This window comes from Balearica regulorum, chromosome 10 (assembly GCF_011004875.1).
Source record: "Balearica regulorum gibbericeps isolate bBalReg1 chromosome 10, bBalReg1.pri, whole genome shotgun sequence".
Taxonomy (NCBI): Eukaryota; Metazoa; Chordata; class Aves; order Gruiformes; family Gruidae; genus Balearica; species Balearica regulorum.
Window position 1 is genome coordinate 4,771,594 of NC_046193.1, and position 27,205 is coordinate 4,798,798.

At 52.9% G+C, this 27,205-nt stretch overlaps 1 protein-coding gene across 4 annotated transcripts in view; it reads left to right on the forward strand.

The window, feature by feature from the left end:
- RNF123 (ring finger protein 123) overlaps positions 1-27,205 on the forward strand; it is a 57,747-nt gene that overhangs the window by 23,787 nt on the left and 6,755 nt on the right. For all 4 annotated transcript variants that reach the window (XM_075762811.1, XM_075762808.1, XM_075762810.1 and 1 more), the window contains exons 20-35: positions 450-570; positions 1,412-1,513; positions 2,715-2,821; positions 3,334-3,532; positions 3,663-3,808; positions 4,000-4,083; positions 4,728-4,835; positions 7,624-7,801; positions 8,853-8,927; positions 9,126-9,213; positions 9,472-9,559; positions 9,689-9,773; positions 17,120-17,259; positions 17,458-17,646; positions 19,247-19,322; positions 20,216-20,300. In XM_075762811.1, coding sequence (XP_075618926.1) covers positions 450-570; positions 1,412-1,513; positions 2,715-2,821; positions 3,334-3,532; positions 3,663-3,808; positions 4,000-4,083; positions 4,728-4,835; positions 7,624-7,801; positions 8,853-8,927; positions 9,126-9,213; positions 9,472-9,559; positions 9,689-9,773; positions 17,120-17,259; positions 17,458-17,646; positions 19,247-19,322; positions 20,216-20,300 — 1,871 coding nt within the window. The remainder of the gene's footprint in view (positions 1-449; positions 571-1,411; positions 1,514-2,714; positions 2,822-3,333; positions 3,533-3,662; positions 3,809-3,999; positions 4,084-4,727; positions 4,836-7,623; positions 7,802-8,852; positions 8,928-9,125; positions 9,214-9,471; positions 9,560-9,688; positions 9,774-17,119; positions 17,260-17,457; positions 17,647-19,246; positions 19,323-20,215; positions 20,301-27,205) is intronic.

Genomic DNA, 27,205 nt, shown 5'->3' on the forward strand with positions numbered 1-27,205 from the left:
GGGTGGGAGCTGAACGTCCTCCCAAAATGCCTTGGGGAGCATGGCTGTGGAGTGCTCTGCCACAGCTGGCCTGCTGGCTTTGGCATCCTCTTCGCTGCTTGGGTGGGGACTGTTCTGGCCCTGGATCAGGCTGTTGGCCTGTAGCTTTGGGAGGCAGGCATCTGCTGTTGCAGGAAACCCTTTCTTCACCTGCATCTCTGTGTTCATGATCAGTCCCATCTGTCATGGTGGAGCACGTGGTATCCATCCTCCTCTGTCAGACCAGCTTGTTCTTTCAGTGCCCAGGACTTTCTAGAGGTGAAAACTGCTGCCTACCATTAGGGCTGGGCTCTCTCCCAGTGCTGGCAGCTAGAGATAAACACAAAGTTTCTGCCTGCCCCATGTGGCCACTGGGACTAAGATGCACTTTCACACCTGCCCTGATGACTGAACTCTCATTCTTGCCCTAGAACTTGACTGTGCTGTGCCCACCGGAGTACATGGTGTGCTTCCTGCACCGGCTTATTGCTGCCCTGCGTTTCTTCTGGGATGGCCACAAGGCAAAGTCCCCTGCGGCACTGAACAGTGAAGGTGAGGCCTGGAGGAGAAGCTTTGAGGACATGTCTGTGGTTAGGACAAAGTTTGCCTCTTGGCAGTGCTCTCCAGGTTGCTGGAAATTTTGTGTTTCTCACATATAGGTGCTTGAGCTTTCTGTCACCCTGTGTCTGTAGTTCCCACCAGTCACTCTGGGAAATTCCTGCGTGGAGATCTATTCTAGTTAACGTCCAGACCTGAGACTTGCAAAGAGGCACCTGTGCTGTTTGCTAGCTTCCCCTCTATGCTCTGGAGCACTCCAATATTGATTATGGGTCTGTAGGAGGGCAGCTCAGTGATCCCGTAGTCAAAGTTTAGGGGAAGATATTTGGTTTTATGGTTCCCAGACTGTGGGATTAAGCAGAAACCAAGTCAGTGCCAGTTGCTTTCCCACCCTCAAACCCCACCTTGCCTGTCCTGCTGCGATCTGCTTGGCACTCCCTTTTCTTACTTATAGGCTGACCCTTTCTCTAGACTCAATAATAAGTGCCTTACAATCCTTGTGGGACTAAGAGACAGAGCTGGAGTAGCCACTTGGAGAGCTGCCGAGTTTTTTGGTGATCCAGTTTCCCCCAGTGACTGTTGCTGGGAGGAGGGGAAGTACTGGGAGGCTTGTTGTCAATGGCCATCAGTTGCTTCTTTTTCTGTGTGGATCTAATACTTGCTTCATTGTGGAAATCACCTCTGCCCTAATGGCTTGTGCTTTTATGACAACAAAAGCTGTCCCTAAATGTTAGTCTGGGCTGGACCCTGGAGTCTGTCTTAGGAGGGCTTACATGTCTGTGTGGGTCCTGTGCACAGAACTCATGGAAAAACCAAATCTCCTTCTCTGCCTTAGAGGCGTATATCCCTCCTCAACTCTTCTATAATGGGAAGGTGGATTATTTTGATCTTCAGCGACTTGGAGGTCTCCTGTCTCATCTCAAGAAGACTCTGAAAGGTAAGTGCTCTCATTTCCAATACCTGCATCCAGGTCTTGGCTGGAGTTCACCCAAGAGACATCCCAGGGCAGGAGCCATGGGTAATGAATTGTGATTAAATTTAAGGAGATGAGACTTGAATTTTAATGAGATGCAAGTTATGCTGAAGAAGACATTGTCCCTCTTGGGTGGAGCGTCCTTTAAGTTAACAGTTTACTGTTTATATCCCTGAATGGGGCCTGTGGCTAGTGGAGGGAAGGGGGTTGTCTGGGAATACCCTTTGGTGTGGTGCTCTTGCTGCACCACAGCCAAGGGCTGGGAGCTGTCAAAGCGCTGACTGTCAGCCTGGCTCTGCTGGGTGTGAAGGATGGCCAGGATTTACTTGCTGTACCACTTCGGGCAATAGCAGTCCTGTGTGTGTACTGCAGCCGTGTGTTTGTATGCAGCACGCTTCTCTGGCAAAAGACTTTCAAAGCCTCCCTTTTGGAAGGGTTAGAAATCATTGCCATTCAGTTGGACTTGGTTTGTCTCTGGTTTCTGGCTATGTGGCGCCTGCCTTTGGCTCAGATCTCTCTTCTCTTTCCTCAGTGTGTTTGCAAGAGTAGGACCATTTTCCCTGTCTCAAGTTGGTCTCTGGCTGTTCAAAATTAGATTACTTAACTTGAGAACCATGTCATCTCCTCTGGTCTCTTACCAAGGTCTTCCTGGCCATCTTTAAAGACAGAGCTATGGACTAGAGGACGTGTTCAGGCTTTGTACAGCAGAGCCATCAGCACAGCCTTCCTCTGGGCTGAGAATGGGTTCTGGTCTGAGTCTCAGTCCTAGTGATTTGAGAACATATCATGGGACAGCACTGAAGAACTGGATACTTAGAAAATGGTCTCAGGCTCTGAGTTTCCTTCCCTATGCTAGTCAAGTTTGGCCCTGGTGGTTGTCTCCTGGTTCCTCAATTATTCTACTTATTGGTGGTAGGACCAGGAACAAAAATGGGTCCTGGGTGAGCAGCACCCACCACTGCTTGGTCTCTGCTGTGTTAGCAACAGCAGACCTATTCCACATAAGGAAGCTGGGGGAAAGGTGAATTTGTTCTGATGCACTGTCCAACTTCACTGGCTGTTTCTCTACTGCCGAGAAGCAGGAAAGAGGATGAGCCTAGGGCTGCCTCGTGGGCAGCAAAGGGTGACTCCTGCATTCACAGGTCCTTTGGTGTGCTCTGTGCAGATGACCTGGCTGCAAAAGCCAACGTCCTGATCGACCCTGCAGAGCTGCAAGCAGTGACTATGGATGATCTCGATGAAGATGAGGAATCAGCAACATCGACAGCACAGGTGAGCCGTGTGCTGTTATTCATCTGTGGGGGCCCTGGTGCCTGGGCAGCAAGCTCAGCCTCTGGCTAGAAAAGCTTTGCTTTAGAGTAAGGCAGTGTCTGGGCCAGGACTGTAACCAGCCCCTGGGCAGTCAAGTAAAAGCTGCACTTGCCTGAGGGTCACTGGAGATCAGCAAGGTCCTGGATGCACCAAGTTTGAGCAGCAAAATTTTCTTTGCTCTGCTCTCTCACTACCCACGGATCTGAATACGGTCCCTCCCCTCCATGGCAGCTCTTGCATTTGAAAGGGTGCAAGGCAACTGCAGACAGAGCAGCTTCTTGCTGTGCAGATCTGCTGCTTGCACCTGGCAATATGCATTTGCTAACCGGGCACTGCTGGCCCAGCCATGATAGGAAGGGTATCTGCTCACCTTCCAGTGGCCACTGAGCATCTATACCAACATCCTTGCAGGGACAAGGGAGGAATAGCAGGCAGCCACAGCTAGAACTGTTTCTCCCTTAATTTCTTCTCAGTCTCAGCGTCCCTCGGCTGCCCTGGCCATTGGTGGAGCTCTCGCTAGACCTGGCTGGCTCAGCTCCCCCACCCTGGGCCGTGCCAACCGCTTCCTCAGCACGGCGGCCGTCAGCCTGATGAACCCGCGTCGGCCTCTTGGCAACCTGGAGAAGATCAAAGTGCGCACGCTAAGCGTGGAGCAGCGGACAGAGGAGGACAGTGAGTAGTACTTCTGCTGTGTGCTAGCATGGCCCAGATGGTCCCTGGGAGAATGGTGTCTTCCAGCTCCCAGTACTCAGAAGAGGAAAGCAATTTATTTACTACCAGCGTTGCTCCTTCCCGTTTGCAGTTGAAGGCAGCCATGGAAATGAGGGTCTCTTACTGGGCAGGCCCCCAGAGGAGCCAGACCAGCCCATCACAGAGAACTCCCTCCTGGAAGTCCTGGATGGGATAGTGATGATGTATAACCTTAGTGTCCACCAGCAGCTTGGGAAGGTAAGTGGCACGTGCTATGCAGGAATCCATTTCCCCAACCTCCATGCTTCTATGCTGACTCTCTGTTTTCTGCTTATTTCGTGACTGTGCCTGCCCTTTCCTTCTCCTCCTAACCCCCATGGGGCATGGTTGCATGTTTATGTGTCTGGGGAAAAACATACCCTTATTGTTAGAATCTGCTTGTTTTTCAGATGGTTGGTGTGTCAGATGATGTGAATGAATACGCAATGGCACTGAAAGACACAGAGGAAAAAATCAGCCGCTGCCCAAAGAGGGTAAGCGTCTCTGTAGTCCCAGCTTCCTTCTCTTGTAGAACCTCAGTATCTGGCAAAAATGATGAAGCACAGTGGGTGATTTCCAGCCTTGGAGCAGCCAATGTCTTGGATGGGGTAGTAATCCATGCCTGGAGCTGGCAGCCCACGTATCACACTGCGCCAACCCATTGTACCACTGCCTCCAGGCACAGGGGGACTGAAGCAAATGCTTCACCTTCTCTGGGACAAGCTGTGGCAGCTTGCAAACCTCCATGTGCTGCAGACACCTCGGAGCCGATCTCCTGGGGTGGGGACCCTCCAGTGCTGGACTGGGGACACATCTGTCCTATTCCAGCTGCCAGAGACTGAGTGTATCTGATGATAGATTAAAAAAGTATCTGACAGTAGTTGACCCTAAAGCTGCTGCCCACACTGGACCAGGGTCTGCATCAGGCCTTGTGGGCTGCAGCTGAGACTGGTCAGCGCTCTGTAGAGCACTGATTCCCACTCCCTCTGCAGAAAGGCTGCTGATCCCTTTCCCTCCTGCCAGTGCTCCCTAGCTAGCCCCAAGATGGTATTTGCTTTTCGCATTATTTGTCCATCTCTGAAAAAGGATACTATAAATGGCAGTGACATCTGCCCTCACATCTCTGCGCTCTTTTCAGAGGAGAGACATCCACGAGGAACTGCTGAAGAGTCAAAAGGTCTTCTCCGAGAAGCTCAATCACCTAAGCCGACGCCTTGCCTGGATAAATGTCACCATTTATTCAAAGGTGGGCAGGAGCATAATCTGAGCAGCTCAGAGGAGACCGAGCAAGTGAGCCTCTGTATCTGTGCTGCTCGGCTCACACGTCACAAGTGTTGTTTTCCCTGGTGCTGGATCAATGCAGATGATCTTTGGGGCTCATTTTTCCCTTCTTGTCCATCAGAGACTCCTTCCTAGGCCTGGAAGGAAGGCCCAGGCTTGGTCCCGTGGTGTTTGTCAGGACGCAGCCCAGTCTGTTCCGAGCTGTGCGTGGTGCTGTAGGCTTTCCCTGTGGGTGTCAGACCTCTGCAGCACAGACAGAAGAGTGCAGGTCAAAGGGAGATTCAGTTCTCAAGGCATGTCTAGAGGATAGAGGCTACCGTGAACCATTTCCCTGAGCTGTGCTGTGCGTCACAGGGAGGTCTCACTAATGCTGCTCTTCCTGGAATCTGCAGGATCCAAACCTATGAGTTGTTCAGGTGTCCTCCCCTTCTTCTCTTTTTCCTACAGAGAGAGAGCACATTCTGCATTTAGTAAAGCAGTGACTGTTTGCACAGGTTGTGCCTTCTTCCCTCCGTTCACCATTTTCCACGATAAAGTCTCTGGTCTGTTTTTGCACAAACAGTTTGTGCTCTTGCATTCTGCAGATCTCCTCTTCCTGTCTTCCCTTGCGCGTTGCTGTGCCCCATCTGTGTTTGTAGCTTTTTTGTGCTGGGGAAGAAGACACGTTTCCCTGAACAGGCAGTGGCAGCAGGGTCTCTGCATGCGTCCCAGGATGTAAACAGAGAGGGGAAGAGTGGTAGTTCCTATGACCGCGTCTGGCAGAGCTGCAGCGGCTGATCCTGACTCATGCGCTCCTTGCTCATCCCCTCCTTTACTCACGGAGCGGGGCTGCAAGGCATAATGCTGCGCTGCGGAAGCTCTCCAGCTGCATTAGCATAGCCCATGTTTGCCAGAAAATAAACCTTTCTTCCCTGACTGCTCTTGAAAGGCTGAGGGGCATTACTGGTGTGCATTGCAGGTATTGCTGCAATGGCCCACGCAGAAACACTATTCGTGTCTCCAGATGATCTATTGTCGTATTAAACGCAGGTGCCCGCCTCCCATCAGGAGTGCGGTGTCACCTTTCTGGATGAATCAGCAGCAACTGGGAGTGAAGGTTACCGCTGTCCCTGCTTGTGTTCCTGTCCTGGCCTGCATGGCCCGCAGCAAGAGCGGTTCACTAGCTGGCTCGGGCTGTGAAATGTGCCCCAGGAGCTGAGCGAGCTTGCTCTGGAGAGGAATATGGCTGCACGGAGGAGCTTGTCTGTACTGCCTGTACCTTCAGGACTCCATCTCACAGGTCCCTGCTGGTTCCCTGTGGAGACATCCACCCAGCAGGCTCCTGCGTCCCTGGGACTTGTGTGGAGAGACGCGTCTCTATGGGTGTTGTGGGTGCTGCTGATGCTGATGGAGAGGAAGAGACTGGTTCTGTCTAGAGGTGAAGTCCTGCTCTGTGTTGAGGTGTCAGAGCACGGGAGTGGCTGCTCCTTCCTCAGGGGAATTAGTCACCAGTTTATTCTGAGCTGAGGCATTCAAGGTTAGACAAAAGGGAGCGCTACAGCTTAAAAACACTCTTAGTTTTAAAGCAGATCATCCTCCCTTCAAAACATCCCTGTGGGAAAACCATTTCAGCTTATTTTATTACAACACTGTATTTGTCCATCACACAGTGGGTAATCACATCTTTGTATCCTCTTGGTGTAGGCTTTCTTCTAGCCTGGCAATACCTGAAATGATGTTTTGAGGTTGTCAAGCCTTAATAAAACCAAATGCAGCTTTCTTTACCTTCATGCTGTCTGTACAATTGCTTTTTATCCTGAAAGCAACAGTTGAGCTGTGTGTCGCTGTCGAGGTAAACATGCCTTTTAGTCAATTTAGTTGATTTGCACTAGTTCAGTCTGGTGTACAGAACAAACCCATGTCAATCTCCCAAAGATGGTAGCAACATACTTTAGAAAAGCCACTAAGCAAATGAAATCGCTTATCTGCACCTCTGATTTTAATTTCTTTTTTAATTAGAAGTATAATCCTCCTCCATCTATTTTTATGCAAATTGCTATTGCTTATGATATTTCTTGACATTTCAGGATATGAAACAATATTTCATCTTTCTGTGGCTTTGTTGGTGCTGATTTTTGTAGCTTAAGGTTACGTAGATGTCCTTAAATTTCCTGTTTTTAATTTAGGACCCCCTGCATTTTGCTTAGAGAGGGAAGAGGCCGATGTTCCTCAGGACAGTAAATCTGGTTGAATGGCTGGCACAGAATCCGAAAGGCTGTGGCCGCCTGTTGCAAAGATCTGAGCTGGTATGAGCTTTCAGCCTGTTCCCATTTAATTCCTGCAAAGGACCAGCTTTCTTTTCAGCAGATTTATGCTGGATTTGCTAGTGCCTGCCTTCCTTCAGCCAGTGTACTTGGAATAAGAACTAGCACGCCTTTTTTGCGATCAGGCCTGTGTGGTCAGATGTGCCCTACCAAGGAGTCGTTCTTGGAGGGTTTCAAGGCTCAGTGAGACAAAGCCACAGTCCGTTGGTGACGGTCGTTCTCTGAGCCTGAGGTTGGTGTAGAGATCTCTGTTCCTTCCACCTGATGCTTCTGTGGCTCGATGAAAAGACTGAGTGGCACAGATCCGGTTAATGAACTTAGAGCAGTGGTCTGAGGAACATCTCAGACATGGAGATGTTTCTGAGGTCTAACTGCAGTGCTGATTGTTGTGTTTCCCCAAAGAGAAGCTGGACGAAACTGAATGGGGACTGTTGTGTTCTCTCTGGCCAGGAGAAGATGCAGGATATATATTGGCTGCTGCGAGTGTGCATCCGCACCATCGAGCATGGTGACAGGACGGGCTCACTTTTCGCTTTCATGCCAGAGTTCTACCTCAGCGTGGCTATGAACAGCTACAGCGCACTCAAGAACTACTTCAGCCCTGTAAACAGCATGGAGGAGCTTCCAGGTAAGGGGATGGGGACGCCTTGCTAATTCTGGCCTGATAAAGACTAAAGCAGGCCACATCCTTATGGTGAAGTAGTGGTAGTTGGGCACCATCCCTTCTGTGTCCCTTCCTGATTGTGATGTGCTGCACCGGTATATTATTGTCTGTGTGCTGTGGGGCGGGTGCTGAGTGCTGTTCCTTCAGTAGGTACCCACTGGTGAGCCGTGGCATTGCTGCGCTCAGGCAGGGAGCCCATGCCTTGCTCGAAGCTGTCGCAGTGGTGGCTGTAGGGAAAATCACTGGCAGCTATGGATTTTGTTTCCAAGGAGGTACCAGGAGTGGGCTGGGATGCTGGAAGATGTGATTGCCCAGGCAACATGTGCCAGTGCCTGCTGGTTTCTGGGTGGGAGGAGATGTGCCATGAGTGCAGGAGTTGGGACTGCTTTCAAACCACCCTGGGATTTGGATATGTTCTTGTGGAGGTGACCACCCACTTGATGCCAAGAGTCTGTGTTTAGGTGGATTCCCTCTGTGCACGTTCTGTGCTTTTCCTGGCTAAGTGATCCCACTGAGCTCTTAGCAAATAGTCCTGTGCTTTTCAGAGCCCACGAAGGTAAGAAGAGCTTCTGTTCCCACCAACACATAGCTAAAGCGTTTACGTCCATTAAGCAAGGGCTGTGCCTGCTGTTCAGGGAGCAGCAGAATTGAGCGGTAGCAGATTTCTTGAGGGCTTGCAGGCTGGACGTGGCTTTTCTGCATAGATCTCAGGTGTGACTTGTGTTGCTCAGACTCTTCTGCATTAGGCATCTCTTCCTTGCCATCCAACTCAATTGCATGGTTTTATCTTTCTCTGAGTAACTGTTTCAGACTCCGCAGACTGAGGTGAGAGGCTCTGTTGGAGCCCAGTGTGTTTTCCCAGCTGTCTGTTTTGACACCTAGGCACATAACAAAGCTGCAGTTAGCTGTAGCAGGAATGAATTCCATGGCCTGTGCTGTGTCCCCAGGAATGCTGGGACCACGGGGCTGCCCATCAGGCCGTCGGGTGACCCCTGCTCCCTCCTTCTCTTTGCAGGCTACGAAGAGACCCTGATGCGCCTCGCTGCCATCCTGGCCAAGCATTTTGCTGACTCAAGGATTGTGGGCACAGGTAAAGCTGCACTCCTCTGCTTTGGGGTTATGCCCAGTCTGGGGTTATTCCTTACCTGCCTGAGTGTAAGCACGCTCTCTGCATCAGCTGGGACAGTGTGCCTCTCTAAGTGAGGGTCAATCCCTCCCAGCCACTGGTGTTCACATGCTCCCTGGTGTTGTAGGGTGCCTGGCCTAGTTCCTTCTCATTCCTCCTCAGACATCCGGGACTCCCTGATGCAGGCGTTGGCCAGCTACGTCTGCTACCCCCACTCGCTGCATGCTGTAGAGAGGATCCCAGAAGAGCAGTAAGTGCTGCCCTGCCTGTTCCCGGGGAGCTGGGGCAGGGCTGGGGTGGTGGCAAGGCCGGGTGGGGGAGCAGATGGGCTGCCAAGCACCACTGAGGGTCCAGGAGCTACAGCAGGTTGCTGGAGTTGATTTGGGAGCCTTCTATCACCCATATACCAATGGCTTTGCTCTACCCCAGCTCCATGGGTCCTACTGTGTGTCCTGTTTAATCCCCTGCCCTCAAACACTTTGGGCTGACCAATGTCCCGGTCTGGCAGGCGGATCTCCATGATGAAGAACCTCCTGGCTCCCTATGAGCAGCGACCCTGGGCACAGACCAACTGGATCCTCGTCAGGCTGTGGCGGGTGAGCACCCTGCATCCCTGCCCCTCTCAACCTCTGGGGCTGGTTGGACACTGAGCATTGTGCTTTCCAGTAGCAGCAAAACTCAACTGTTTTCCAGCCTCTAAGATCTTTCCTTATCTCTTTTACCAGGGCTGTGGCTTTGGGTACAGATACACACGGCTCCCACACCTGCTGAAAACCAAGCCTGAGGATGCCAGCCTCCCCAGCCTGCAGAGTGAGTGGGGCAGGGGATGGGCACTGGGGATTATGACGGGTGGTGAGGGAGGACCGGCCTCTTCCCTAGCAGCCGTCCCCACTATGGGCCAGGCCAGCTGGTGAGACGGCTGCTGAAGTAGGGGGATCCTGGCCAAATATCCAGGCCTGATCTTTGCAGCCAGCATTTCTTTTCCTGGACATCCCCAGCCTCTCTGCACTGACTGGTGACTCTTTTGTGTGCTGAGAGGTAGGTTAGATCCATCATGAGGAGGAGTTCTGCCCTTCAAGGGAGAGGAGAGAGGCCCAGGGCTGCACCCTTACCAGAGCTTTACCCCAAAATGTAAGCCTGGGAGAAGGTTCTCTGATGTCCGCAGCGCGCAGCTGCTGTGTGTGCCAAGCAGTAGGTACCCTGTGAGAGGGAGTGGGTGCCCAAGGAGGCAGTGCACTGGACGAGTTTGCAAGCAGGGAGTGGTTTAACCAGGCATCTCCCTTGGAGCCTGGTAGAGCCTGTCCTGGCATTGGAACTGCAATTTGGTTCTCAGCACTCTCACCAAACTGAGGGGTTCCTCGGTTCTGTTGTGGCTGAGAAAGACGCGAGGAGGAGAAGGTACCTTTCTTGAGCTGAAGAACACATCCCCAGCTTCACTCTTGCAGTGTCTGGGCCTGTCTGGATACATTCCTGACTCCCCTCTGCTGTAGAAAAGGCTTTGTGCCAGAGCTCGCTCCTGGAGAGCTGCACAGGAATGGGGGACAGAGGGTGCCGCAGCCTGACACGGGCAGGCAGCATGTGGAGGTGCACGCTAAGCCCCGACTGGTGGGGAGAGCTGCCTGTCTCTGTTTTAACAGCACTTTGTTCTCTTTCTCTCTCCTGCCCATGGGAGCCCAGGAGATCTCTCTGTTGCTAGTTTCCAGAGTAAGTTTGCTGTGTGACCCTCTCTTGTCTGGTGAAGTAGCTTTAGAGAGCTCCCTCCTTCCCCTCTTCTGTCTAGAGAGAGGCCCTTTTTTGGCGGGCAGAGGGCTTTACACAATGCTCGTTTTCTCAGTTACGGCCCGAGGAGATGCCAGGTAGGCTGGTGCCCACATGGCAGCCTCTGAGGCCGCATCATGGACCCGCTCTTACACCTTATCTATCAAGGTTAACGTCTGGGATCAGAGCCCTGCTGCAGGCTGTGCCAGCCTTGGGTTCCTCTCATCCTTGGAGGACGATGGGGAAGCCCTGGTACACATGTAGGAGGGACCTCATGACAGTCCCCTCGCCCTTCTACCACACAAGCAAGGCCCCGAGTGGCTGCCTGCAGTCCCATGGGACGGTGACCGAGCTCCCCCCATACCGGGGAGCTCTGGGGCAGGAGCAGAGGTCCTCAGATTTTGAGGCCTCTCTCCATTCATCTCCGGTGGCTCCACACAGTCTGAGCCCAGAGTGGGCTGGGCTGGCTCCTGGGATTGCTATTTTAAGGCGCAACCAAATCAATAATGAATGCTGATTTAATTGAAGAGGGACAGGGGACTCGGAGGTGTCCTTGAGATGCTGCCCAGGGAAGGAGGAGGAGTCAACCCCCCTGCCTTCTCACCCATCAGTCTTCACCTTGTTGCAGTTTGAGCATTGGCAGGGACAACGGGACAAATTGCTGAGCTGAAGAAAATGCCTGTTTGTCTGTGTCTGCTTCTGGAGGTCAGTCAGAAGGGACCTTGGGCAAATGGCTCTTCTCTGGGGCTCCAGCCTTGTCCTGCTTCAGGGGTGCTTCCTTGGAGGACTCTGCACGGGTGGCAAAGGTGGGCTGCCTCGCAACGTCTGTGAAACATGCAGGGCACAGACCACTGATCTCCTACGGTGCCTTTTGCCTGTGCTCGCCAATGGTGAGCAACGAGACGGCTGCCAGGGTTAGCCCAGGGAGGGGAGAGGTTCAGAAAGGCCACGTGTGTTCCTGCCTGCTCCCCAAGTTGTTCCTTAGCCCCGCTGGCACAAACAGCTCTCGTGCAGGCAGGGCTCTGCCTCCAGAGAGACAGAGGCTCTGTTCAGAGGTGGGGGCAGTTCTGGTTGGTGGCTGCTGTAGGAACTTGTTTTGCTTTCATCATGGCTCGTAGGCAAGGCCGGGTGCTGTTACGGCATGCATGCAGTGAGCAGCAGCGGTGGCCCTGTGCCAGGCCCAGCCTGTCTTGCTTTTACCGAGCTGCAGGGTGGCTTGAGGTTGCAGCACAGGGCTCCTCTGCCCCAGGCCTTCCACCCACATGTCCGTCAAGTGGTGGAGGGTGGGTGGATGGGACCGTGAGATCATCTAGCTGAGCTGTTGTGCAGTGTGGGTCAGATAATTCACCCACGTTCCCTTCCCAAGTCCAGCAAATTGCCTGAGCTAAAGAGGTCTTTCAGGAAGAAATCCAGTCTCGATCTGACAACACCAAAAGCATCAGCTGGTGCCCTTCTGATGGTGGTTCCTCGCCCTCAGAAATAAATACATCACCTTTTCCTGATAAGAATGTACCGAACCTCATCTTCTGTCTTCCAGTGCTGCTGCTCTGCCTTTTTCTGCTGGGTTAAACTGTGCATTACAACTTCAAAAGGGCTTGTGTACTAAGTTAAACTCACTTCTTGGTCCTTTTTAATGGTGAAAAGAAAGTGCAGCCTCTGTGTCTTACTCAGGAAGAGGTTTTGCTTTTCTGTGAGCCCTGGTGTTTACTCTTCCCATGTTTTTAGCAGCCCCAGAGGTGCCAGTGTCATGCTGGCTGGAACGTCTCCCTGATCTGCCGGTCACGGAGCCAAAACTTGCATTAGCTTGTTTGACAGCGCTTTGCTTTGGAGTCATGTGCGAGTCCCAGGCGTGCGCTGGGGCATCCTGATGCCTTGTGCTCGACCTTATTGACATCTCATCCCCTGAATGCCGCTTGCTTTCCTTCTGCCTCACCCTGCAATGTTCCCTTTGGTTCCTAAACACATCTTTGAACGGGCGCAGTTTACCGGTGATGTGGATCACTGCATCCCCAGCTTACCTCTTTCGCTGCTGTTTCATCAGTCCAGCAGCCAGTGAGCGGCAGCTGTTTCACATCTACATCTGGATCCTTTCAAAAACTCAGATTAGCGTTGGGTGGAACTGCTTTGCTTCTGAATCTGGTCCATTTGGGGCTTTCCTCCTCTGTGCTCCCAGCTCTACTGTAAATGCTGCAGTGTCCAGACACCCCCTTGGGCTGCTGACCAAGAAGTCTCACAAAATAGCCCTGTTATAAATCTTCCTTGGTTATTAGCAAACTATAAAGTACATAATTGTCTTCCTGTGATGAAAGTACATGACCCTTCTTTACAATTATCTAGTAGGAGCACTTATTGAAGGCTTCCACTTTGTCTGCTTTATTAATTTTTAACTCTGTCTAATAATGGGCCTCTGCTACTGTAAGACTTTCTCCCATTACTACTTTTTTAATAATTCTGCTAGAATTTTTTCCTATAGTTGAAGAAACTTTGTGTGTAGTGTGGTTAGTTGTGGATGTTTCTTTTATGTCTTCTTGTTCTATTACCCCTTTTCTCCTTGTTTTCATCAACCGCTGTTTATGTTTGACTATGTTCACTTTACCTTTTATATTTTAACTTGTGTCTTTGCTTCATGCTGGTCTCAGTGAACCTTTTAACCCAAGGGCTTGCTGTAGCACTCGGGTTTTTTGGCTGCTTAATAATCTTCTTGAAGAACTCTGTATTTTTATTCACTATTTTCCCCCATCTAGATTTTGGGTTTTTTCCTCTGACTATTTTGCTTATATATTTGCAGGGAAGTTTCTGTTGTGGAAACATCGGATATATCTATAACCGCTTGGGGCCACGCTCTGTTGCCCACATTAAATGTATTGAGGTCATAATTTCTGGCCTTAGAAAACCACCGATTTCTGTTCCAATGACTGATCTTTATCTGTCATAAGGTTAAGCCAAGATTGAGTGGCTTTTGTATTAAGGAGTTACAAGTTTTAGAAACACTAATGACATACTATTGTCAAGATCAAGAACTCGCATCAGTGAGTATCCACAGACTCCCTATGAAATGATGTCCCTGTCTGAAATGGCACATGTAAGGGCTGTGTCATTACCCTGGGGGGGCAGCGGTAACGGGACATCAGTGGAAATGCCTCAGCAAAGGTGAATTTCTTGCAGATGAAGATGAACCCAGGACCAGGGTCTAACACCAAGGCTCGTTTTCTAAATACTGATGATGATTGCCCCATGGAGAACCTGATCTGGGAACTCATGCAAGGGATGAAGCTGCTGTCGCTGTAGCCCAGGGCTGGTTCCTTATGTTGCTTTCAAAAAGTAGCAGTGATCACAGCGTCTTTAGATTCAGAATCCTCCTAGGAGCAACAAAAGCCAAGGAAGTTCACTGTTTCATGGTGTTAGCTTAAAACCTTAAAAAACCCTACATAACTATGGAGAAGTTTGACAAGAGGCACTGCTTTTTAATGCTTTTATAGGCTAGCATAGTCTTTGCCAGCAGAAGGGAGAGCATTTAAGAACTTAGAATTGGAGGTTTGGAGCAAATTCACACCACTTATTGGAAAAAGACCATGAGGAAATAGTCATTGGCTAAAAATCAGGATAAAAGAAGTTATTATAAGCATAAGAGCATCCTTCAAAAAGCCAAAGCTGCCTTGGTAAAAGAGGCTTTGGCAACAGACGAACAGGACAACTCGCAGAGCTAATCTGTAAGGAGTGGTGATCCTTGCCTAGAACTGCTTCGGTACTTGAAGGCTGGAAGGGGACTAATATGTCAGCAGTTTTAATAAAAAGCACTTTTTACATGTTGAGGGGAGGCTGGGGAAAAGACAACACAAAAGCTCAACCCTGTGAAAGGACCTTCCAATTCTGAATGATTGGGAGAGAAACCGTAGATGGAATTCAGCATCACCAGATGTAAAATGGTGAATGCGAAGGGAAAATAAGATGAAAAATCAGTGCGCTGTGAGCTGAGCATAACCCTTAGAGACAAGACTGCAGGGTGGGCTCCCTAGGACCTGTCTACCCTCCTGAGAAAAGAGCCGTGGTATTTCAGGTGTGACCTCCCCAGGGACAAGCAAAGGGGTGGCACCTTACCTTGATCTGCTGAGCACATCCTCCTACCATCACCCACCTCTTAGTTGTAGTGAGAGCCCTCATCTGTCCCCTGTTCAAGCCAGTATCCTACAAAACCCCTTTATGGGATGGTGCCCAGACCATTGTTTCCCAGCCAGGACTGACATTTGGGGTCATTCCCCAGATGCGGAGTTTTATCCTTCTTGTTGACTATGATCAGGTTTTTTTTCCTAATCCTCAAGTTTCCCAAGGTGCCTCTAGACATCGGACAAAGCCTCTTGTTTAGTGTCATCTGCAAATTTGGTAAAAGTGTGCTGTGCCCTGTTGTCCATCACTGACAGAAAAGACAACGAGGTGGGTTCCAGTGTTGACTCCTGGGCTTCTTCACTTGTGCCTTATAACCAGCAAGTTCCTGAGGATCTTGAACTATAATTCTTGCAAAAGGGTTATCCTTGAACTGTCATCCTGTTGTAATCTTTTGGAAAATACCAGCTTGGTGCCCAGTCAAAAGAACAAATTACACAGCAGCAATTATGAGGAAAGGAAAACAGAACAAAACAAAACCACATTATGCCTTTGTGCAAATCTGCCACGCGCTTGTGGTTTGGATGCTGTGTGCGCTTCTGATTCCACTTCTCCCGAGAAAATCTGGGAGAACCATCAAGGCTCAGGGAGGGATGGTGAAGGGGGCAAAGACGTGACAGTCTGTATGAGAAACTGCACAGGCTGGGGCTATTCCCGTTCAAAAGACTGTCATAACAGACTGAAAGCATGGCTAGCTGGAGGAAGTGACTGGAGAGAAGCATCTTGCTGTGTCTCCCACCAGAAGGAGGGGGTTGCAGAGAATAAATATTATCAAATAAAGCGAATAGAAGCCAAGCTCAAATCCAAATTCCTCCTGCCACACACAACTGAGCTGTGAAATCTCTTTCCAGGACATGTTCAATGCTAAAGGCTTACACAGTTTCAGGGGACACTGGGCAAGAAATCCACTGAGGACCACTAAATACATGAAAAGGACGTCTGCTTTGGGCAGTCCCTGAGCCACATGTAGCCAAGAGCTGGGAATGTCCTTGCGAGTGGGAGTAGGACATCAAAGACATTCGTTGTGATGAAATCCCTCCCAAAGATGTGCTTTTAAGCAGGATCAAAGCCAGGGCACTGGCTTGCCCGCAGTGATTATGCACTGTGAGACATCAGCACGTGTCTTCCGTAACAACAGAAGCTCATTGCACTTGCTAGTGGGTATTTACAGAATAATTTATCCTGTTCCCGTTTGAGCTGGTGGTCTCCTGCCATCCCTCGCTGGCTTTGCTGATCCCAGCCAGCAATCTGCCTGTGGTTATGCCTCGCTGCTTGAGCCCTAGGGATGTGATGGAGGTCGTCCTGTTTTTCTTTTGCCCGTGCTGGTCTTTCAAGCAGGCTGCCACTCCAAAGACCTTCTGTAGTCACAACACGGCTTGTTCCTCTGGGCACCGCAGTGCTGCCAGAGTTACCACCTGCTCTTACTTACTAATAGCTTCTAGTAGAGGGAAGAGTAGTTAGATTGGGGTTTTTTTCTCTATATTTAGTAAATCTACTCAAGTTTCTTTGTCCAAGCCCTGAATTTTAGCTTGTGGTTTGAACTCTGGTCCCCTTCCCTTGTAGTGTTGAATGCTTTTGTGAGCTTCTCGCTGACAGTGGGTCCTTCTGCTGGTGAGAAGCATCCATCCCATTTGTACCTCCCTCCTTTCCCTGCCCGTCTGTGGGGACCAGTACCCCACGCAGCCCTGACTCTGTTTCCCAGCACCCCATCTGTGCTCTCGATAGTGGAAAAGCCCAGAGGCGAGATGCCGTGTACCGTGGGGACGTCTCTGTTCTGGGGCTCAACCTGGCCGGGGAGCGTGGGCAGCCCTGCCTGCCTGAGCCTGCTGAGGGCAGAGCCAGCCCCAGCTCCAGGCAGAAGCTTCTCAGGAGTGGGATTTGCTAGGTTCCTTCTTCCCCAGACATGGCCAGGCAGGCATGGACACGTGAGGCCAGGGGTGGCTTGGGCTGGTTCCAGGCAGCTGCTGCCACACTGGTATCATCAGGAATGATGAATGCTGAGCTGACTGTGGGCCTTCTGCAGAGCCGAGCAGGAGGGATGCTAAGCTGCAGGGCAGCGCTCCCGTGCACGTGGGCAGCAGTGAGCACGCAGGGCTCTTCCCTGGTTAATTCAGGCTGGCATTGCAAAAAACTGCTTGGAGGCCTGACAGGCGAGATCTCTGCTCAGAATAGCCCTTGCGCCCAACCTACGGCCGCTCCAGGACCAGGTCACTGAAGCTGTCGCTGTCTGGTTTCAGAGCCATGTCCTTCCACCTTGCTGCAGCAGCACATGGCTGCTCTGCTCCGCAGTGACCGCGACCTGGCCCCCAGCTTCCTCAACAGTGTCCTCAACCAGCTGAACTGGGCTTTCTCCGAGTTCATCGGCATGATTCAGGAGGTGAGTGCGCCGCTTGGGGCTGAGGGGTCTGGCACTCGGTGGGCGCCCGTGTCCTCCACACAGCAAGGTTCAAGACACAACTCTTGGGGCTGGGAGCGCAGCTATTCCTTGGCACACATGAGAGCCGAGCTGGGCTGGGGGTCGTGTCCCTCCTTTTGGGAAGGGGCACCTTGTGAAGTTGTCTCCATTGCTTGGCAGATCCAGCAGGCAGCAGAGCGCTTGGAGAGGAACTTTGTGGACAGCCGCCAGCTGAAGGTGTGCGCCACCTGCTTTGACCTGTCGGTGAGCTTGCTCAGGGTGCTGGAAATGACCGTCACGCTGGCACCGGAGATTTTTCTCGACTGGAATCGCCCATCATCAGAGCTGCTGCTTCGGAGGCTTGCCCAGGTATCAGCAGGGTGTGAAGAAGTGTCCTCTGAAGGGGCATGAAGACCCCTCTGCCCTCTCTCCAGATGTGCTGTGAAGTGGGGGCTCCTGCTGCAAATGCTGTAGTACTTAAAGCTGCTACAGCAAACCCAGTTGCAGAACAAATGGTACTCCCTAAAATTTCTGTATGTATGATGTCAGCTGCTCCCCTCCTTTGCAAGTAGTCTGGCCACAGCTACTTAAATCTTCCTTGTGAGGGGCTATGGCCAGTTTCTTCCACTCACTAAAAGCTGAACGCTCCATTCACAAGCAGTGCCATGAAATCTGAAGAGGAGGTGTGCTACATGTGAGCAAAGAGCTGTGGAGAGTACAGCTGGCTTCACAGGGAACATGTCCCAGTGTCTGGGCAGGTGTCTTGGTCCTTATCCCTTAGTCCTAGACTCTGGTACCAAATGTCTCCGCTTCCCTGCCAGGGTGACCAGGACAGCCCCATTCCAGCCCACAACAACTCTTAGGCTCCAGTAAATTAGTTTCTGTTCTGAAGCATGAGCAACCCTGGAAAGTCCTGAGGACAGGCTGCTCTTGTACAAGCCAGCCTGGTGGGGAGCAGTCATATATACCTTACCTATACCGCAAGGGCTGGGTTGCTCCAAGGGTTCAGGCTTGGGGCTCTGAGCAGATGGGGCAAAGCAAGACACGGTGGGGTCTAGTACAGCAATCTTGAGGGAGGTGCTCAGCCTGGGATCCCGGGATTTTCCCTGTGCGAGGAGGAAAGTGAGGGACCCTTAGCAGGTGGTTTGGGCAAGCTGGGGAATAGCCAGCAGAGAGCAGGGTGCTGCAGCATCCCCCTCTCATCCTGGTGCTGCTACAAAGTCGTGCCCCACTGCTGATCGTACCCCACGCAGAGGGGTGCAGAGTTCTGCTCTGTGTGTGTGAGGGCAACAGGAAGAGGAATGCTGCATCTGAGAGTTGGTGCACAGCTTGCAGCAGTTGTGTGAAGCCTGGAGCGGTCCCCGCTCATCTCACTGGGGGTTTGGGTGAGAGCTAATGGTGGCTAATTAAGTGTCTTTACAGTTGATTCCTTCTGTACTCGTCATAAGCAGAAATTTCTGCCTGTGGTGATGTTCTGTCAAGCAGAGCAGCGGATTTCTCTCTGCGCTCATCCTGTGCTTCAGGGCTGTCCTGCTGCCAGCTCCAGGCAGGGCAGGACCTGGACTGTGCTTCACCCTGCTGACGTGCTTTTGCCCAGCAGCAGCTGCCAGCTCGCTCTTCACAGGCCGTGGCTGTCCCAGGGACTGGAGCTTCTGCTTGCCAAGAGCTTTTATCCACAGAAGTAGCTTGGCGTCTGTAGGTGAGATTCACATTCAGGTGGAAGATGCTGAGATTCAGGTGTCTTGATCTCAGAGTGACTCTTCCCTGGGAGGTTTGGGTCTGGTACAACTGCTGTGGTGTGGTGGACCAAGCTAGGACTCTGCTGTGAGCCTCCCTCTGTGCACCCACCAGCTCCCAGGCACCAAGCCCAAGCTATAAGGATGTGCTGCCCCAAAGCATCCCCTTTGGATGCTGCTCACAGGAAGGCCCATCCAGAAAATACAAACCCTCTCTGCTTTTCCCTACACAGCTCTTGAACCAGGTGCTGAACCGTGTGACAGCTGAAAGGAACTTGTTTGACAGAGTGGTCAACCTTCGTTTGCCGGGTGAGTCCACACATTAACTCTGTCCCTCTCTGTTGAAAACATGCCGGAGGCATGCCCTTGGGACGTGAGGGATGGCTTGTACTGAAGGTTGGTACAGAGGTGTATGAGATCAGACCTCAGGCCTGCCGCATCCCTGCCTGGGAAACCACTCCGGTCCCACAGACTGCCACAAAGGTGCTGTCTTCAGAAGACACGCAAATCCTCCAGATGGACGTGAGCGTTGGTGCTCTTCCTAGGCCCTTAGCCTCTGTCTGCCCAGCAGCCCCAGCTCCCTCTAGGATCTCTGTCCTCACGAGGCAGCCGATGCATGGGTCTGGCTGTCCCCGGTGGAAGTGGCAGCTGTGCTGTGCTTGGGGGGGGAGGTGTCTTGCTAGACACTGATCTGACACAGATTAGGTGGGAGCTGTTGGAAAGGCTCAAAGCCCTGGACAGATTGCAGTTTAGGTAGCAGCTTGGCTGCTGTGCTCCGCATGGAGTAAAGCGTACGCTGAATTGCTAGGGGAAGCTGTTCTCACCAACATCAGCCCTCTTCCTCGTGGAGGTGACTGGGCAGCTGAGTTGGGCCTGTTAGCTGGGACTGGCTCCAGCTGCTGCATTATGGGCATCCTATGTTTCCCATACAGCAGGTGGATTTTCCTGCCTTCTTAGGAAGGGGAAGACCCCCTTCTCCTCTTGAGGTTTGGAAGAGGCAGGGGTGCTCCATCGTGAGAGCAGCGCCTGAGTCTGGAGTTCACATTAGTGGGGAAGACTCCTCTGTCCTTGATGAAACCTGTGGTTCCACCTGAGAGACCAAGTCCTGGACTGCTCCACCACCAAGTCTGGGAGTAGGGTACAGCTCTGCTCTGCCTGTTGTGTGGTGGCAGTGCCTCTATCTTTCTCTTCTGCTTCCATAGGGCTGGAGAGCGTGGACCATTACCCAATCCTCGTGGCCGTGACGGGGATACTGGTCCGGCTGCTTGTGGACACTGATGTTCAGGGGTGAGTTGACTTCTGAAGCACCGAGCTGCTGCATGTGGCGTTGCTTTGGGCGCTGCAGTACTCAGTGCCGTGGGAGGTGTTGCAGAAGCGATGTGGGTGCATGGGGGGCGAAGTGAGGAGCGACAGATGTGCATGAAGCAGGCAGAAGCCAAAGAGCCCCATACCCCTGCAGCAGCTGCATCCCAGTGCTACTGCTGGGTGCAAAACTCCTTCCTGTGGTGCGGGAAAGCCCTCGTGTGAGGTGGCTATGAGATGCTGTACCGACAGCACATGGGCACCTTCCTCCTTGGGATGGGTTCTGGCACTCTGTGTGACAGGACAGCCGCTGTCAGAGGTTGTGAGTGCCGATGTAAAAGATCTGGGCTGATGTGGTGACACCGGCAAAGTGCTGCAGCACACAGCAAGGATGCGGGGGAGTTCATTAAAGCTCCTTTGCTCTGTACACATCTCGGGGATGTATCAAAATGTGCGCAGAGCTCTCTGGCTGCCTTGGCCTGTGGCACAATGGTGAGACGAATCCTGTCCAGGCACTTACATGATGCTGATTTTTGAATGAAGCTAATCTTGTCTTTATGGTAACTAGTTACTCAGAGAGACAGCACTGGGGGGATGATGTGGCTGGACAAAGTCTGTGTCTGTGCCTGCTTGTACTGAGGCCTGCAAATAGGCTCATGCTGATCCTCTCTGCAGCCCTGCTCTCTCCCAGTGTCATTCGTAGGTGTCTTGCCCAGCCACCGTGCTCTGTAGGATGCTGTGGGAGATGGGGGTCTTCTGTCTGCGCTGCATATCGTGCTTGTTTTCACGTTTTAAGAACACGATAGTCTCTGGCTTTGCGGAGAGCGGAGCCCCATCTGGCTGAGCGGCTCAGCCCTGCAGCCAGTCTTTCAGCTTCTCTCAAGGACTCAAAGATGTACACAAATATAGCTAATTATATCCTGCCTCCCATGGCTGCTGTACCAGTCTCACAGCCCCAAGTGTGACAGTGCCAAGAGCTTAGCACAAGGTCACTGATCAGTGGCCTTTCCAGACTGTGAACGAGGGTGGATTTTGCTCGCCCCCAGAATCCTGCTCTGTGGAAAGGGCAAACATCATGAATTTGACGCCATAACTAGACACGTCTTCCTGGAGGGGAAGGGGAGGTGATAAAGCAGTTCCCTGCATGCCAGGCAGGATACAAAGTCCTTCCCTGGCTCCCTGTCCCTTGATTATCTGTCCCAGGCCAGGTCGCTTGTAGAGTCAAAGCGAGGAAGGGATGAAGTTCTTTCTCTGGCCCTCGGTTTAGCAAACTCTGAAAAGCACTGGAAAGATGGTAGCATGATGAAAATCACATCCTTCCCAGCCTGCAGGGAGTTCTGGGGAGACAAAAAGCTTCCAGACTCTGTCTCCCTTACCTGACAAGTGAATTGTGCTTTTTGTTAGTGATACCCAGGCAGCCAGCGCCAAAGGGGCTGTACATGGCCAAGCAGCACTGTCCCCTGTCTGCCAGCAGCATCCTCCACACCTTGGGCAGCGGCGGTCACAAACCAGAGGTGCTATGTCCTGTGGTGTGCGGTTGGGAAGTGGCAAGTCTCTGACTGATCATCAAGGGCTTTGTAGTCACCTCCTTGGGCACTGGAAAGCAGAAATAAATATGAAATAGGAATGATGCAAGAAAAGCATCACGTCCTTTTGGTGGACCTAGCTGAGCGGGAGAAGCACAAGGTTGAAGCCCAGGGAAAAATGTCTGTAAAACATAATGCTCCGATGTGATTTTGCAAAGCCCTGCACTAAAGCTGAGTTTTGATACGTCACTGATCTATAAAAGGCAAGCAGTTGTTGCAGGGGAGCCATAGAGATCAATCAATACAAAAGAACCAAGGCCGGTGGCTTGGAGACCCTCTACCGCTACCCGAGCAGAGGGGATGGGCAGCCTGATGGTAGAGATTGGCATGGCCGCAGGCAGAGTGCCTCACACGGAAGGGAAAACTGAGCCACATACCCTCTTTGCAGCACTCTGAATTGAGGACTGGGGCGTAGATGTTGTACCCCGCTTACGGAGCGGTTCTGCTCCGTGCAGGCGAATTGAAAAACAGCAAACAGGGACAGGATGAAGAAAACCAGCAGGCTTTTCTGCTGCCTTTGTGCTCCTCGAGGGTTCAGTCCCGGTTTGATCCCGTGTGCAAGTCCCTTGGCACCACGGCCACAGGGTGCTGTGGAACTGGGAGGTGCAGCTGGGGTGAGCAGAGCCCCGTAGGGATCTCCTCCCCACAGTCACCCAAAAACCAGGGAGGTGGTACAGGTCAACAGTGACTGGCCCAGAGCAGGGTGATGGGAAGCATCTGTCTCCAAGCGCATGAGTAGGAGGACAGTCCATGGAATGGAAAAGGAGAATTCATACCTTCCTTGGGTCTGTATGCTCCCATGGGAGATGATTGCCATGGGTCATGTTGCTGCAGGAAAACTGAAGAGTTTTAAAGGATCCCCTATGTAACCAGGGTCTCCAGAGCAGACCCATTTATATGAACTCGAGGAGACATTTTTCCTTTTTTTCCCTTTTTCCCTTCCTTTCAGTGCAGTGAGCAGGATAACAGGATGGGCGTTTTTCCTTCCTCGGAAGCACTCTGCCTGGGCAGTGCTGGAAGCAGGTAGAAACCTCTTCCGGGTCCCATTTGGCACCTCTCAGATTGCCAGAAATCATTAACAGAGAGAGATTATGCAACCCACATTTGCTTGTAGGAACTTCTGTGTGGGAATTGCCCAGGACAGTAGCTGTTACCTTGACTGGTTCCCTGCCCCAGAGGATGAGGACAGGGGACAGGACCCTGATTGACTTCCTTGGCTTGGCTGTGGTTCTTCTGGTTGCCTCTAACCCAGCAAGCCCATGCTGTGCCAGTCACTTGGTTGGAAGATGCTGCAGGCTTTGCCCTGGGACAGAGAGGATGGGTTCATCTGAGGGTGGAGGAATTAGGTCTGATTTCCAGGACCAAAGCATTCCGGCAGGGAAGGGTGGGAGTAAGGAGAGCCGGGGCTGTGCCGACTCATCCAGCCATGTTATCAGGATGCAGTCGGATGCCTCGGCTGCTCCCTGCCCAGCACAGGACGCTCAGCCAGGCATCAAGTCCTCGTGCTACGGACTCCTGGCACCAAACAGAGCCATTAAGCACAAGGAAAGGGAACATTGCCCAGGCTAGGATGTGATGAGACAGTTGATACATCGTACACCTTAGTCCCTGGGTGGAGCGGGCTGTGCTTTTGAGAGAGAAGAAATGCAGTTCCTCATTGGGTCCGGCAGGACAGGTGGTGCTGCTGGTGGTGACCAAAGCTTCAGTGCCCACCTCGTCCGGGCTTACTGATCTTTGTAAAGCCCCCATGGGTCACTTACCACAATTCCCAAATGCTTGCTGGGGCCTGGAGGAGGGAAAGGAAAGCCTTGCATTGATGACCGGAGCATCCTTGGAGAGCAGAGGGCTTGAACCAGAGTGAGGCCTGAGGATTTCGTGGTGCGACTCCCTCGCAGGACGTAACGAGCCTTGCAAACGGGGCAGAGGAACGTTAGAGCAGGGCACAGATGGGGAGGCTGCCAGCTCAAAGTGGGGTCCCTCAGCAGAGGGTCTTCTAGGTCCCAAACAGGAGCTGTGTTTCCCAGCAGAGCAGCCGCCTGTCCCTCGAGGGCTTGCCGGGAGGGAGCTACATCTCATCGGCAGGTGAGAGCAGGGCAGCCTGGTGCTGGAGGCTGGGCTGTCTCACCAACAGGCAACACCTCCTTGGTTTAAAACTATTTTGGCCTCTGCAGTGTTGTTTTGGGACTGCTCAGGCCTCCTGACATGCTGCCCCCCCCACTCCTCAGCCCTGGGGCCTGACAGCAGTGGGGCAGCACCTTCATTGCGGGGAGTCTGAGGAGGCAGGGATGCCCGCGCGCTGCCTGTTTGCCAGGCCCTAATGACTGAGCCCTGGTTTTGCAGGGAGGAGAGGGAAGGCAGGATCTGGCAGGCAGAGGTGGGAGCTGGGCTGAATCGCTGGGTCCGCGCCAGAGACCCTGGCTGCCTTCAGCCAGTATCATCCCCCCCGTTCGTCTGCTAAATAATTGAGCAGATTTTCTATTAAGCCTCCTTTGGAGTGAGCTAATGGAGCGGCGTTGGCCAGAGCTTGTGTAAGGATCCTGGCGAGAGCGAGCGGCAGGGGAAGGGGTGAGGCCCAAAGGTGAGGCTGTCGGTCCCCTGCGTGCGAGGACGCGTTGTAATTAGGACTGGGCATATAGGTTGGAACAGGCTTTGCGGAAAGCGAGTGACCATCCCAGAGCAGAGATGAGCCGTGTTGTGCTGGGCCTTGCCCGCCGCTCTGCTCCTCAGGCTCCCCCACGCTCCATGGACACCATCCATCCCCTCGGAGGCTGGGGGAGCGAGGCCGGGCAGCGTGTTCCCCAGCCCTGCCCACGGCTGACGTGCTCAGTGTGAGTCTGGAGGGTTAGGGCACATGCAAGGAGCCAGCGAACTTCTCTGCAGTGCAACTCTACAAGAAAAGACCTAAGCAGCCTTCAAGGTGCACTTCCCAGGGACTTCTGCCCGAAAGATGGAGAGGACAGAGGGAAGAGCACTGTGGTCACCAGGAACATGGTGGTACCAGCCAGCAGAGCACAGGGCGGGGTGGGCCAGTAGGATGCTGAGCACGGGCCAGCGGGACCTGCCAGGAGGAGCCGTGCTGGGCTGACGTGATGTTGGGGTAATTCTAGGTGGACCTCCATAGTCTTCTCCTTTGCACAGATGGGTGCAGAAGGATGGACCGGCAGGAGGGAGGAGACGGAGAGGTTCCCTGGGCAGAAGTAACACGTTCATGAGCAGGAGGGTGAGGAGGCACAAGGCCAGGTCGGGGAGGCAGGCTAAGCAGACTCTGTTCAATTGCTAGATGTTTTTTGGGGTCACCTCCAATGGAAAAGTCACAGAAGATGCCAGTCTGCAGGTTCCTAAACTCAGCCTGGCCACCCACCTGCATGCTCGAGCAGTGCTGGGACCCTGGGGACTTGGCTGGTCCCCGCTGGACATGGTAGTTCTCTGCAGTCCCGTAGGACACTGCAATTACCTATGGCTTAAGCACTAACGATCCTTCAACACATCTGGATGAGCGAGCTGTGGTGGAATGAGGTGCAGGAGTCAGCATTTCATGGACCACTCAGTCTAAAGGAGTCCTTGCTACCCTGCTCTAAAAACTCAGAAAATGAGTGGGACTCAAGTCTTTCAATGTGCAACATTGGGGTGAGTGTGAGCCTCAGCCAGAGAGTAGCTCAGGCCTAGGTTTCACGGTTAAAAAAGGAGTCTGGCCTTACTGATTTTACAGTTTTTACAAGCTGCCAGCTCCAAAGGCTGCGTCCTGAGCAGTGGGACTGCCAAGGCTGGGATCTCCCGGTCCCCTGGGGCTCTGAGGAACACGCTGGGAGCCAGCACCAGGCTTCGCTGCTTCCAGCTCTTTGGAAAACTGTGAGCATCATAAGGAAAGGATCCAGGGCCGACCACGTACATCGTGTGCAGGAGGACAGGAAGGGACCGGCATTCAACGCGCCCGTGTTGTCCTGCCTGAGATGTGAAGTGCCAGGGGAGACAGGAGTCAGTGTTGGAGGCTGGTCCCCAAAGCCAGTCCTTATCCCTGCATGGCGGGGACGCCGTGCTTTGTGCTGACCCATTGCTTTACCCTGCAGAGTCAAGGAGCGGGAGGCCGGTTTGGCAGCGAGCCGGGGCTGTAATGGTGCAGATGGCTGCCGAGAGAGGATGGTGTATTCCTTGGGGACCATCCATTACGTTTCCCCACTCCTGCCTGTCAGAGAGGTTGCGCTCCCGGCTATGTTTTTCCTTGCTGAAATGATTTGCCTTTCAGGCTGCTTAATGAACTGCTTTGACAGTTCAAACTGTCTTCCCTTGCTCGTTGGAGCAGCAATGTGGTGCAGGGTCCTTTCCAAGCCTCAGAAAGGGGTGAAACGCAGTGGCAGGATTTTCCTGGGTGCAGGCAGCGGGGAGCCCTTGGGGCCAGCACTGATACCAGCCTCAGACATGCTGTCCCCGGCATGGTGGGGCTCAGCCTTTCTGCAGGGACAGGAGAATTGCAGCCAGCCTAGAAGAGCTCTCCTGGGCTTCTCCAGGCTGGTACGTCCCCAGAGAGGCCCTCGGGGGCTTTTCTTACACTCTTTTAGGACTGAGCTTTCCCCGAGCTTCAGTCATTAGCCTCAGCTGAGGATGCAGGGTTGCAGGAGCACTAATGCAAAAAGGAAAGCTGATGCTGGCACCGGGGAGGGGGAAGCTGTCACAAGGATGGTGACAGAAGAGCTCCAAGTGCTGGAGCCCAGAGTAGCATTTCACCTTTCCTTTTGGAGGAAGATGTGGTGCTTGGATATGGCATGTGCTCCAGCACGGGCTCGGCACCATCTCGGCAGGCGTGGGCCACGCTCGGGTCAGTGCCCTTGTTGGGTTTGGACCTGGGCCCTCTCAGCTGGGTCTCTTCTCTTTCCCAGACGTTCCCAGGGCAAATTCAAGCTGTCCTCATGGAATCCCTGCCTGGGTGCAAAGCCAGGGCATGGCATCGCCTCAGCTCCATCCCCAAGGGGCAGGGTGCCACTCACCTATCCGTCCAACACCAAAACACCTCATCGCCCCCCGGCAGCACCCCGGCGTGGCCGGCTCGGCATCCTGGGCTTGTCAGGAGTGCTGCGCTAACACGAGGCGACAGGCCCAGCAGCAGCGGGCACATGGGGAGCGAGGGTGCAGGCCGGTGGGGCCTGTCGCTCCGCGTCCCGTCGCCTTTGCCAGGCACCGAGCAGCGGCCGCGGGGCACGCAGCAGTGGGGCACGTATCGCATGAAGCCACACGCGAGGTTGGTGTCGGGAGGGGCACTGGGAGGCTGCGGTTGTCTCAGGATAGCTGCTCTCCCCTCCTTGGATGGGT